General features: G+C 36.4%; 1 protein-coding gene across 1 annotated transcript in view; it reads left to right on the forward strand.

Moving 5' to 3' along the window:
• Positions 1 to 706, forward strand: part of LOC136043669 (transcription initiation factor TFIID subunit 4-like) — a gene marked incomplete in the record, with an annotated part of 105,488 nt that extends 104,782 nt beyond the window's left edge. The window contains 1 exon segment of the mRNA XM_065728564.1: positions 449 to 706. Coding sequence (XP_065584636.1) covers positions 449 to 562 — 114 coding nt within the window.
• Between the last annotated feature and the right edge of the window lie 13,265 nt (positions 707 to 13,971).

A 13,971-nucleotide genomic window follows, 5' to 3' on the forward strand; every position in this document is an offset into this window, starting at 1 on the left:
CAAGTTTTTCTGTTTGGCATGACCTTAGAAATGAGACAAGTGTATTTATATAAATATGTGACGTAGGATTGCACCATATGGTGGAGATAATCAAGACTGGAGTACTTCTAAAATATCTGGATTTTCGTATATTCCTGCGTATTTCCAAGATTTCACTTTGATCTGTAGAAACTGAAACTTGCTTTAGTATAGAAATTTCACCTTCTATCCCAGTTTTTTTAGATGTACAATTATGCCTGTCCAATTTAACTTTTTCCCCGTGTGCGAATTTATAGCATTGTTATTTAACGGAATGTAATTATATAGTAATTATAAAAATATATAACAAACATATAATTAAAATTAAACATGATAATAATTAATATCGTTATGTAATTATATAATGGTTATGTAAGAATAATTTATAATTATAAAAACGAAAAATTGATAATTTTCTTCTTTCTTGTAGATGCCTTATCGTCCAAGACTTCAGAGACCGACTGTTCGTGAAATGCTATTTATACTAGAAGAAGATAAAGAAACTTGTAGGTCGCCATTATTGTATAAAGCCTTTGTCAAGTGAGGATTCACAACTGTTTTAGTAGTTGTTTTATTGAAAGAAAATGTTTTGTTACCGGTAGTGTGTTTTCAATTAATTTATTTTTATCTTTTTTAAGTTGCTAGGCCTTGGTTTTTTTTCTCTTTTCTAAATAGAGTTTTAAATGAATGAATTGTTGTTTTGGATTATAACCTTAGTTTTTTAAATTCGCTATCTCCAGACGTAGCAGATTTTAGAAGATCGTAAATCATTTGAAGGCGATAGAAATTGGTAAGGCCTGAGGCAGGCGAGGGTCATTTAATAATTTCTGAGACTACACTGGCTATACATAGGAAACTGAAAAAAAATTCGTGAAGAAGGAAAAATGAGCATAATTCCAGCCAGTGAAAAAAGGAAGGATGAATGTGCTCAACCGAAATATGCAGATATTTCGGTTGAGACCTCCGTTCGATCGTCCAGAGATAAATCACATTTATTACAGAGATAAATGTCTCGGGGGCAAATAAAAACAAGACAAATACTAAATTAAATGAGGCCCTCTCCAAGCAATTCCGATCGAGTCAGGGTCTCAACGGATATATCTGCACATTTATCCTGCCTTTTTTTTCATTGGCTGGTATTATCCTCGTTTTTGCTTTTTCGTAATTTTTTTTTCATTTCTGTGAGGCAAATTACGGTAAAGAATACTGCATTTGACTTTACACTCCCTATTGGCGGTGCTAATCTCCGTTTTACAGCCTTTCAGCCAGGTAGTGTAATGGGGAAATAACGTTAGCGTTAGTTGCCACTCTTATAAGTTCCCTACCCTTTGGGTTAGAAAGTAAGAGAAGGTCAGAAAGTTAGTCTTAAATGCTGAAAACTAGTTAGCAGGCAGATTTAACCTCGGAAACTCTTAAAAAGTAAATTCGTTTTGTATTTCATTAGTTAAGGATTTACTGACCACTACTGTGTAAGGATGGAAAGTTAGGGTATTATCAATATCAGAAAGAGGGCCCTTACCGCGTCTTTTTAAACAAAATAAAAACGTCTGGTTCTAGTTGCAGTGAAAGTTTCGGAAACTTATAAGTGAAGAACTGCTTGTAGTACAGAAAAAAAAAAAAAAAAAAAAAAAAAAAAAAAAAAAAAAAAAAAAAAAAAAAAAACTGAAGCTAGACAGTCTCCTACCTGGACTGATAGCGACCTCTGAGTCTGAAGCTTGAGTTTCCTGATAAGTAGAAAAAAAAATTTTGAAACCATTTCCTAAAGTGCGCAAATACCAAAAATCCTTTGAAACTATACAACGAGTATAGCTAAATCCTCTTGTAATCAGTGGGTTGCATTGTGGCCTATTAAAGATCTCAAGAGGTGATAGACATAGACCGTGCACAATATGACTGAATCTAGTCACCTAGATTCCAAAAAGTATATACCCGTGCAGGAGTCTTTTCAGATTATAGTGAGAAAGTTCTAAGGCTGTCCCTTTTTAAAAGGCAATGTTTGTCTTTTCCGTCACAACATGTACAGATATCCGATCGAATGAGCCATCTCTCAAGTTTCTACAACCATTGCTTCTATATGAATTGGCCGGGAATAACAAATAAACAATACACGGAAGCCACTTCGCTCTTTACCAAGGGCCCTCTACACTTGAGTTGAATCCTGTTGAAGTTGTGATGGCAAAGGAATACTGGAGAAATTTTTTAAACTTTGAAAATGGTGCAAGAGGCTTTTATATATCCCAAACGTCAATCCAGTGGCTCCTAATGTTTAGTAATATTTTGGTTAAAAAAAACTTTTAGGGAGGCTGAAGGCAGACGAGGGCGGACCAAAAAAACGATAGCTTCTCTTGGAGTGAAAAAAAATGAAGATAGCGACAGATCAACTGTATGCTAATTAGATAAGCATGGGAGGATTGGCAAGAGTTGTCGGTAAGCCTCGTCAGATCCGGTTTGTAGTAAATCATACAATCTTTGGGAAGATTGTATAAGGCAATGAGGGGGGGGGGGAATTAATGCCAGGTTTTTCTTCTCACTCAATTGGACTATCTGTCTTGGCTTTTTCTACAATTAGCCATGGCTTGATGCCCACAACTATTCCATTTTAATTCAAAAATCAACGGACTCAAAGATACGGGAAAAATAATATTAAAAAATAGAAAGTATTCAGATACCCCCAGAGCCAAAGCCGTATTCAGGGAGGGGGGGGGGTTAGTGGGTTTGAACCCGACCCCTACCCTGATATTTTTGATCGACTCGCAATAACGTACTACAAAAAATGAAAACACGTTTTTGACGGCTTTAAGGTGGTGTTTAGGAACAAGCTGTATCTCTAGGAACAAGTTCAACCATCGATTGCGAAATTGATCGTCAAATAGTTTATGGTTGGTTTGATGAACCTAACCTAGACGGGAATGTTCCGTTCAATGCTTCAGTTTAAATCAAGTAAATGACAAACAACACATTTGTTCTCGAGGAACATTTTAACAAAGTGAAGCGAAATACAAGGTAAGGATTTTTCCTACAGTTTAATCTCCATTAGTTTTAATATAAAAAAATTTTGAGTTGTCGGTTATACCCGCCCACCACAACTAGCTGAAAACGCTCCAAAATGCAATTCTATCTACAGCCGTGATCTTCGCATCATAGTATTAACTGACTTCCATTTTGTTTTTGGTGGTTTTTCGTTTCAGAGAAATATACAACAGCTGATAGGCCTAATAGGATTGACACATGATACTTGAATTGAAATTAAGTACTTTGTGTAAAACAATGCCCCCCCCCCCAAAAAAAAAAAAAAATCTGGATACGCCCTTGCTGTCAAGTGACGAAGCCCTTTTGAAGCAAATTCAAGAATGGTATTTGGTTTTCCAGCTAATCTTGATAGTAAAGTTTATTAATAAATTTATGGGAATTTCAAGCAAGCCGGAAACCCGCCAAAAATCCTGTCTGGGAGACTTAAAAGTCCCCTATCTTGAAAAACAAAGAAAACCGCTTTCTCGCATAGGAATTTTTTTCAGGCGTGATTGTACCGAACCAGTAGTCCTAGAATATCGGGCGAGGGCTCACATGAAAGCCTCGTCACAAGTGCCATATGAGCTTTTAGCTCTTGTTCAAATAATGTAGGTAAATCTGGCTCTTTTCCCTGACCCCTCCCCTCTCACGGAAACTCTCCTGTGAAAATTTCATCCACTGTAAACAACATCCCCCGCTCCAACAAGATCCCTCCAGACTGTTCCTTCCATGTCTAAAACCCATTTTCCGTAAAATTTCTTGCGGATGGTAAAGCCTGAAAAATTATTCTTAGCATACTTTCATTTGAAAAAGACTTAAGTCTATAATGGGTTTCTCGATCACTCTGGGAATCCCTCCTTTCGAACCGGGAACAGGAGGCAAAACACGCAAAAAATGACAAAGATAATGTAAGACAATTAAAAAAAATTGTGTGTATGAATTCTTTCAAATCCCCCCTCCAGTGTAAAATTTCCCTGGAATTTGTAGCCCCCCAAGGACTTTCCCTCCTTAAGGAAGATCATCCAAATGGCACAAAATCCCTCCCGCCCAAAATTATCTGTATACTTCCCAATAAAAAATATTATACGTAAACAATGGGCAAATTTCATAACGTACAGACCTCTCTCCATGGACTGTGGGGGGGGGTTAATTTTACCCCTAAAGATATGGTTATTTTATTTTTTGACTACAATAAACGAAATGGCAATCTCAAAATTTTGATCAGATAATATTGGGAAATAAATAGGCGCGGGAGGGGGGCGAGTTGCCAACCAATCTTTTCTCTCACTTAAAAAGGGCACTAGAACATTTAATCCGTGTTTGAATACGCCCTCCCCCGGTCTTTTAAAACCAGTTTTTCAATACGATCACCCCTGAGGAAAAAAAAATAAAAAAACAACATACTAACAAATAAACAAGCATCCGTGATCTGGCAAAAATAGAAAATTCTACATTTTTGTATTTAGGAGCTCGAACTTCGACAGTAGGATTCTCGGGTACGCTGAATCTACTAGTGTGATTTTCATCAAGATTTCTTGAATTTTATGGGGTGTTCCCCCTATTTCGAAAATCAGGTAAATTTTCTCAGGCTCGTAACATTTGATGGGTAACACTTAACTTGATGAATCTTATATATTTGGAATCAGCATAATAATATGGTTCTTTTGACGCATCTACTGATACAAAAGTTCCGCTTCTTAGAGTTTCGGTGACTATTGAGCCTAGTCGCTCGTTACAGTTATAATATAAAAAATTCTTTAATGAAGAAATTGCTACTTACTTCTTATTCTGAATCGCTATCGACATCCCAGAGGTCCGGTTCACAGTCGTACTCACTAAGCGGAGAAGTCACTTGAATTGTTGGCATACTCTGCAGTACAGGTATATCTTTTACTTTTTCCTTTGATTCCATTGAATTTACCACAGGACACTTGAACCTTTACTGATTTTTCCCATAAATTCAGGTAGCTAATGGAAACCTAATCTGCGCTTTACAGACTCCTCCTGTCTCTTTGATAAATCATTCGTTTCTACTTCACTTATCCAGAAACCAACAGGTGAAGGCCTCATTATACTTTTGGTCCATCGACAGGACTTTATCCGGAATTTTTGTCCTGGAAATTACCTGTAAATTCATGAGGGGGTTTGGGGATGGGGCTATGATTTTTGTACCTGCATTTTAAGACCAACCTACGAGTCAAAGAAATATTTTCAAATTTATTAGAAAAACGGTCTTGCATTTTACTTGTATTTTACGATCTATTTTTGATTTATATAAATATATATATATATATATATATATATATATATATATATATATATATTTGGGGCGGGGGGTGTTTTCAAGACCAGTCCCATTCTCTAAATTTGCCCCTGTCTATATAGTTTATGAATTGGGAGTTCAGCTAGATAGAGTCCAGATTAATGATAGCTATTGAGATTTGATCTCCTAGAATTTAGCAACAAAAATTGAATCTGTTATTTTCGGTAATGATTATTGAAGACACAGTTAGTAATTAAAGTATTCCCTGTTACCCAAGTGACTTCGCTCCTTTGTTTTACATCCTATTTATAAATAGTACATTGATAAGAAATACATCAAGCGTAATAGACTGTATAACCCAATAGGTCTACCCCGACTCCGTACAAAATAAAATAAAATATCAAACTAAGAAAACAAAGCAATTGCTATGTGTTTAATTTTGTCGGTCTTGAAGTTAATTATATTTAGAAAAAAAAGTTTTTTCTTCTTCATTCACCTTCCCAACGGAAATATCTTCTAGAAAATTGAATCCCGGTTAGAATTTACCCCGGACTATTACCCTTAACAACCCAACGCGTAAAACTGAGACGGAAAAGAGAATGTAAGACATATAAAAAGCGTTTTGTATAGGAATTCCGCCAAATCCCCCAGTGCATAATGGGAGTGAACCCCTGACAGGTTCACTCCCCCTGAAACTTCCCTTCCCATATAAAATTCCCCCGTGGAAAAAAACATCAAAAAATTTACTCCCCCCCCCACCCGGAAATACATACACACTTCACAACAACAAATACTATGTGTAAACAATGGGCAAATTTTATGACTTAAAGACCTCTCCCCTGGGGCTGTGAGAGGGTCGTGTTATATCCAAAGGCATGGTTATTGAGCCTTTCAACTATTTTGGGCAAAATGGCTATCTAAAAATTCTGATCAGACAACTTTAGAAATAAAGGTGGGGAAGGGGACAGGATACCCTCCAATCTTTTTGGTCACTTTATTTTGATCAGACAACTTTAGAAAAAAAGGCGGGGGAGGGGGACAGGATACCCTCCATTCTTTGTGGTCGCAAGAACTTTCACTTTCGTTTGAATGAGCCCTCTAAAAATATTTTCGGACCATTGGGTCAATGCGATCACCCCTGAAAAAAAAACGCATCCTTGATCTTTCTTCTGGCAAAAAATACAAAATTCCGCATTTTTGCAGATAGGAGCTTGAAACCCTCAAAGTAGGGTTTCCTGATATGCTAAATCTGATGGTATGATTTTCATTAAGATTCTAGTACTTTTAAAGGGGCTTCTCCTCTTTTTTCGAAAATTGGGCATATATTCTCATCCTCGTAGTCTTTATTTGGTGAGACTAAGCTTAATGAAACTTATATATTTAAAATCAGGATAATAAGCCGATTCCATTGATATATCGGTTTGTATCAAAATTCTGTTTTTTGAGTTTCGGTTACTATTGAGCCGGGTCGTTTCTCACTTGCAGTTCATTACCACAAACTCTTTGATCAATAGCTATATTTTAGATAGGGGCAATAAGCATGAAAAGTGACATACATGGGTCAATTCTATTTCAAGAACAAATGAAACAGTTTCTATGTAAATCACCCAAGCTTACAGCGAATATGGCGGGAATACCCTCCTCAAAGGGCTCCTCGAGGGCCAAAGGGAAGCATTAATTAATATTTGGGTCAACTTGGTGGTAATGCCGAATCATAAGACTAATGTCAAATAAAATGGTTTTTAAATTCGCTTTGTTAAATTTATGAATTGTTATTACACAGATTTAGTAGGCAGTTATATTCTTAGTTATACATTAAATGTGTACCAGCTATTATGGGAGAGGTTGTATATCCTTTTGTTGTCTAATGGGGAGGACTGGACTCCTGTACAAGTTTTCTGGGTTATCCTGCAGGTCAAAGGAGCGGAGAGATTAAACCTCTCAAGCCTACTTGAATTAAGCCTACGATGTGAAGGCTGAAGGGGTAATAGCTAATCCACAGACGCATAACTTCTTTGAGTATGAACTAAAATATAACATTCATAAAATTACCCACGCAGAGGTAGAAGGTTTTGGGTAGAGGTATTTCTGACAGTATGATTTTTCAAAACAAACTTCCCTCATTTACAAAAATTAAAATTTTGACCATTCAGCCCCTGGAGGCGGGGGGCTGAAAAACTGACAACGAATACATTAACACAGAATTTTTTCGAGTGTAAAAGAACAGACAACATTTGTATATGTACCCGCGCCGAAAAGCCCAAATTGGGGACGGTAGGGCAAAATTGCCCCCTATAATTTTAAAAAACCCTTGGGTTTTGAAATGTACCAGAGATTAGAATTTCCCAGAGAAAGAATGTTAGGCTTATGAATTCCACAGAGAAAATTCCCTCCTCCCTTTAGGTTTTGCAAATACATTTACTATCCCCCTACATTTTCGTGAATTGACATCCCAGAGAGCTTCCACTCTTTATATTTTGGATAGTCCTGGATATGATGGAGAATGAGTATAATTTAAATTTGAAGAATACAGGCTTTTTCAAAGGAAAGTCCAGAGGAAAATAAAATCTTGAATTGCCTAGAAATTACAACCCGGTCCTGGGTATTGGGTATCGAGGGGCCTCTTGTTCGAGAGTTCTGACCCTCCTAAAAAATAAAGTTACAGGTTGTTAAATATTATGTTGGGGCCCTTGTTGGAGAGTTCTGCTCCACTAAAAATATAATGACAGACTATTAAACATGATGTCGGAACCTCCTGTTCAAGAGTTCTGCCCCTTCTAAAAAATAAAGCTATAAACCTTTAAACAATGATGTTGGGGCTTTTTATCGAGGATTCTGCCACTCCTAAAAATACTTACAAGCCTTTCAACATGGTGAATTCATTTCTTTTTTCAATTTAATAAAACCATCCCATTTCAAACAGATGTTGAGTAACCCCCTGTTTGATAGCTACTGCCCCTTCCACCAAGTCCCCTAAAAAAATAATTTTATAGGCTTTTCAATACTGCTGAATAATATATTCTCGTTCAGAATAATAAAACGAAAATCACATCCAAATAATTTGGACTCAGCGAGCGACATTATCAGCACCATCAACTTAAAGGGTCAATAATCTCTTTGACGGTATGAAGACAACTGTCTTGTTGCACCATCAGCATTTTATGACAGTATCTGTGCCCAAATTGAGACAGAGAAGGCCCCAAAGGAGAGTGAACGAGAGGGATTAAACATATTTTGTGAGATGATCCTAGATAGTATAAATCCCCCAACTTTGATTTAGATAGTTTTCCAGCCAATCTTGGTCTTAATGCAGAATTTTTGGATGGGTGCAAGAGGAGTTAACACCCAACACAGTCCAGAGACTCTTGGCAGACGATAGAGTGGCTATCCCTCCTAAACACTCACAGTGACCGTAAAAAGGAGAAGCTGGGGGTGTGGGACAAAGTGAAAGTGGCTCATCCCCTGTTTTACTATACTTCTACTTGTTGAACTCTGCCTTCTGCAAAAAATATGTCTATAGCGCAGACTTTGGGATCCTTTTAACTTAATTATAATGGGCTGTTGAATCACGTATTCTACAGACATGGTCTTCTTCTATGGGGGCAGGACTCGAGCCCTTCTTGAAAAACAGATAGAGGATTGGGGAGGTAGGGATAGGATCAAACCATCCATCTCACATTTTTTTTTTTTTTAATTAAACCAAAAATCGGGTGATTTGTATTAGTATTGTATGCAAACTGAAAATCACTTGACCCGGACCTGCACGATTCTGAAGGGGTACTTTCGGGTTGGGTAGATAGTATTATGAATAAATAGGATGACTGTAATGGAAAGAGGAGTGGGTCAAAGGTGTTATTTATTGAGAATTTATATATTAATGGGTGTAATTTCAAAAAATATTTTGTTTAAGAGGTGGGAGGGGAAGGCAGGTACAAAATACAATTCAGATTTGAGGAGGTGTAGTAGAATTCAAGAAATTTGTTTGGAAACAAGGTTGCATTGCTTCAATGCGCATTTGTCATAGCAGCCCACAACAAATTGCAAAAGGGTACTAGTAAGGTAGTTTTGGGTGATTTGGCAGTAAATGGGCCCAGAGAGGGGCAGATTTTCCTAAGGTAAACTTTAACTGTTTAAATGGTCAATATCAGTAACACTTAAGGTTTATGATCCCTGTTCCGATTTCCCATGTTAAATTTCTGGAAGCTTCTATTTCTTTGTACTTCACCACAAGATTAAGATAGAGATACCATTCGATAGCAAAGACTGTGTTCTTGAAAATCTCTATCTTAGATTTTTTTAAGTTTTCCTTATTTTTTTTTATCTTTCAAAAACCTTGTAAATACTTTTGAAAAGTAGGGTCTCATTAAAAATTTTGTATATCTTTATTTTCGATCAAAATAAAAAAAATATACACACCGTTGTATTCAGAACTTCCTGATCTATTTACTTGCGTGGTTAAAATTACAATATTGCTTAAATTTGTCTTAAAAACGCAGTTTAAAGTTCTATAAAAAACATAAAATTGAGAATATTCAATGAATCCGAGAGGGCGCACAAGTGCTGAATTTGGGTTTATCGTCAGGAGATTCAATGCAGTGGGTGGTTTTGGGGAGAGAACACATATGATTGGGCGTTACTCATCAGAGCTGTAAACTGCCTGTTGATATCTCTGGGTCGTATCTAATATTGTTCTATGAGAAGATAATGGGTAATAAGAAAGCAGCAGCGTTAAATAAAAGGAGGAAGTTGGGACAGTTCCGAAGGCAAGTTAATTTCCTCCTCTATTGTTTTATAATTATGTACGTAGTATAATTTTATTATTCAGTCTATCCTGTTAAAGGTAAATCCAATGTTAATAATAATTCCTTGCTGTTCATGCTAAAGATTTTTAGAAAAAGCTTCTTATTCGAATAAACATCCCTTATGTTCCAGGATTCGTTCTTTAGAATAGGAACAAAAAGTTAAACTTAGCGTAAAGAGCAAGCCTAAGATAAGGATTTTATTAAGCACCAACTTTTGTTTATCTTATATTTTTATGTTGCTCCTTATTTTCAGTTTAAAAAACTACTTTTTTTAATTAATTTCTTGTCATTTTTCCAAATATTGTTAAGAAATTTGCCACCTCTTTTTCAAGGGGCTTCCTTGGAGCACCCCCCCTCGTATTAAAACCCCTATTAGAGAAAGTTCCTACTGTATAAAATTCTCCCCTGTAAATTTTAATAACTATTCTTTTTTGCTACATTCGAGCATTTTGCACAAGAAAATCTTTTTATGTCACAGACTTGTGTATTTCCATAGAATAAGGCTACTTTCTTAAACGGTTAGAAAAGTTTTGCATAGAACAGTGTTATTCATACGAGAGGATACTCTAATGTACTTACTCTATTGATCATGTGCGTGATTAGTTCGAAAAACTGCTGAGCAATGCCAATGGCAGGCCTAATAAATTATTTTAGATCAATTTAGACCAATTGATAGTTCTTTCAGGCAATTAAATAAAAAAAAAAAGTTTTTCCAACTGAAAGTAAGGAGCGACATTAAAACTTAAAAAGAACAGAAATAATTCCGTATATGAAAGGGGCTGTTCCCTCCTCAGCGCCCCACTCTTTACGCTACAGTTTTTTACTGTTTTAAAAAGTAGAGTTGCGAGAAAGAGAACTTGAAAAAAAACTTAAGCGTAAAGAGCTAGGTGTTGAGGAGGGAACAGCCCCTTTCATATACGGAATAATTTCTGTTCTTTTTAAGTTTTAATGTCGCTCCTTACTTTCAGTTGGAAAAACTTTTTTTTATTTAATCGCCTGAAGAGGGGAAAACCCCTTTCATTCACGGAATAGTTTCTGTTCGTTTTAAGTTTTCTTAAAACTTAACCTTACTTGCAGTTAAAAAAAATTAGTTGTTAATTTAATTCGGAATGTTTTTGCATTAATACATGTTTTGACATGGATACTTTTAAAAAAAGGGGTGGGGGCGGCCTAGTTGCCCTCCAATTGTGGTTACTTAAAAATACAACTAGAACTGTTTTTTTTTTCGAACGTTTTTATTAGTAATAATATACGCAACTTGCGAATTAACTAAATTAACGAACTTCTATTTTGGTATTTTTTTTTACGTATATGAGGAGGCTCGCCCAATCTTCAATAACTTTGTCTTAACACTAAAGCTCGGATTTCATCCCAATTCTTTAATAATAACCCCTGAATCACAAAGACCTCGATATAAATAGTAGAAATTACTAAAAATACTTTAGGTTAAAGAGCAAGTTATTGTGGAGGAGACGAACCCCCTTATATACATAATATTTTCTGTTCGTTTTAAGTTTTAATGCTGCTCCTTAATTCCAGCCGAAAACATTTTTTTTTTATCTATTTTTACCTTATTTTTTTAATAATGCTAGAAAATCCTGCCACCCCTCTCTCTTAATGGAAATTTTATTCCCTCATGATACATTCTTCCTTGGAAAGATCCGACCCACCCCAATCCCACTGTGAAAAATTCCCCTGAAAAGACGGCTGTACCCTTTGCAATAACAATTACTATATGTAAACAATCGTCAAAGTTTGTAACTTGCAGCCTCTCCCCCCTGGGCCTGTGGGGGATTGAGTCGTTCCCAAAGACATAGTTATTAGGTTTTTGAATATGCTTAACAAAATGGCTATCTCAAAATTTTGACCCGTTGACTTTGTGAAACCAATGAGCGGGGAAGGGGGTCTAGGGGCCCTCCGATTTTTTCGGTCGCTTAAAAAGGGCACTAGAAATTTTTATTTTCTTTAGAATGAGCTCTCTTGCAATATTCTAGGCCTATTTGGTCGATAGGATCACCCCTGGAAAAACAAAAATAAACATGCACCCGTGATCTGTCTTCTGGCAAAAAATACGAAATTCCACATTTTTGTATATGTGAGCTTGTAACTTCTACAACAGGGTTGTCTGATATGCTGAATCTCATGGTGTGATTTTCGTTAAGATTCTATGATTCTACTTTTTAGGGAGTTTTGTCAGGCTCGGTAACTTTTGATGAGTATAACTAAACTTGATGAAACTTATATATTTGAAATCAGATTCTTTTGATGTAACTATTGGTATCGAAATTCCGTTTCGGTTTTAAGGTTTTAAATTCCGGCTTTAAGGAGTTTCGGTTACCATTGAGCCGGGTCGCTCCTTACTACAGTTTGTTACCACGAACTGTTTGATACTCATTTTGTTTTACAGATATAATAAAAGGGACAATATTCCCAAAGCTGACATTTCAGTAAAAAGAGGACTATATGGTCAATTAGACAGCGATGGTCAGCAAAAACTAGATCAGATTATAGCCGTGCAACAAGAAGCATCTTTTCATGGTTTAAAGGTCATTGAAGGGCCAGGAAAACTTAGTGAAGATGAAGGATTTAAAGAACTACTTAACGAAAATTACATTGTCACAATAAAAAAACAATAATTCTTATAGAAATAAAACATATGCTCTTTTGTTAACCCTGCTGATATGCTTATTTTATCTCGAGTATTAGATACAGTCTATTTCTACCGATTCTTCTTATAATTATTCTGGTTATAATTATATATATTTCTACATATTCGCCAGACTCTGTTTAACCCGGTTACATAAGAATGATATTGATCACTTCCCAATCTATGCACGAGTATTCATGACAAAATAAAATTACATGTGGTAATTCCACGTGTTGCTATAAGGATTGCAGTTTTTCAGGATTAAACTTAGGAGGGACAGTGTCATTTTTCAGAATTAACCCTCTCCCCAAACTCCCCCAAAGGGAGCGGATCTGTTCCCGTTATGCGAAACACGTATCCAAGACTTTTCTTTATTTTTCCTACCAAGTTCCATCCCGATCTCTCCGTTCTAAGCGTTTTCCAAGACAAAAGCTAATCACGTATCTAGGACTTGTGCTTATTTCCCCCTCCAAGTTTCATCCCGATCCCTCCACTGAAAGCATTTTCCAAGATTTTAGGTCCCCCCAACTCCGCCAAATGTCACCGGATCCGGTCAGATTTGAAATAAGAGCTTTGAGACACGATATCCTTCCAAAAATCAAATTTCATTAAGATCCGATCATTCCTTCGTAAATTAAAAATACCTCATTTTTTCAGAATTAACCCTCCCCCCGAACTCCCCCAAAGAGAGCAGATCCGTTCCCGTTATGCGAATCACATATCTAAGACTTGTTTTTATTTTCCCCGCCAAGTTCCATCCCGACCCCTCCACTCTAAGCGTTTTCCAAGATTTCTCCCCCCCCCCCCAACTCCCTCCAGTGTCACTGGATCCGGTCAGATTTAAAAGAAGTGCTCTGAGACACGATATCCTTCAAAACATCAAATTTTAATAAGATCCGATCACTCCTTCATAAGTTAAAAATACCTCATTTTGTAGATACCAAGTACTTAGTATCCACAGTGTCACTTGATAGATACCAAGTGCCATATAAAAGTAGAAAAACAATAAATTTTAAAATGCACTCTATGCATGTCGTCACAGTTTCATAAAAATGGGCATTTTGTGCTAGAGAATTACGGTGCTCATTTGCTCTTCACCCGTCGATAACCAAGCTTTGCAAGACGCAGACGAATATATTACTATTTCTCTGCTGAAGGACATATTGGAACACATGGACATTTCCAATAAGACACTGTAAGTTTAAGAGAAAAAAAATCTCTTGCCATTATCT

Source organism: Artemia franciscana, unplaced genomic scaffold (genome assembly GCF_032884065.1).
Source record: "Artemia franciscana unplaced genomic scaffold, ASM3288406v1 Scaffold_805, whole genome shotgun sequence".
In the NCBI taxonomy this organism is placed as follows: domain Eukaryota; kingdom Metazoa; phylum Arthropoda; class Branchiopoda; order Anostraca; family Artemiidae; genus Artemia; species Artemia franciscana.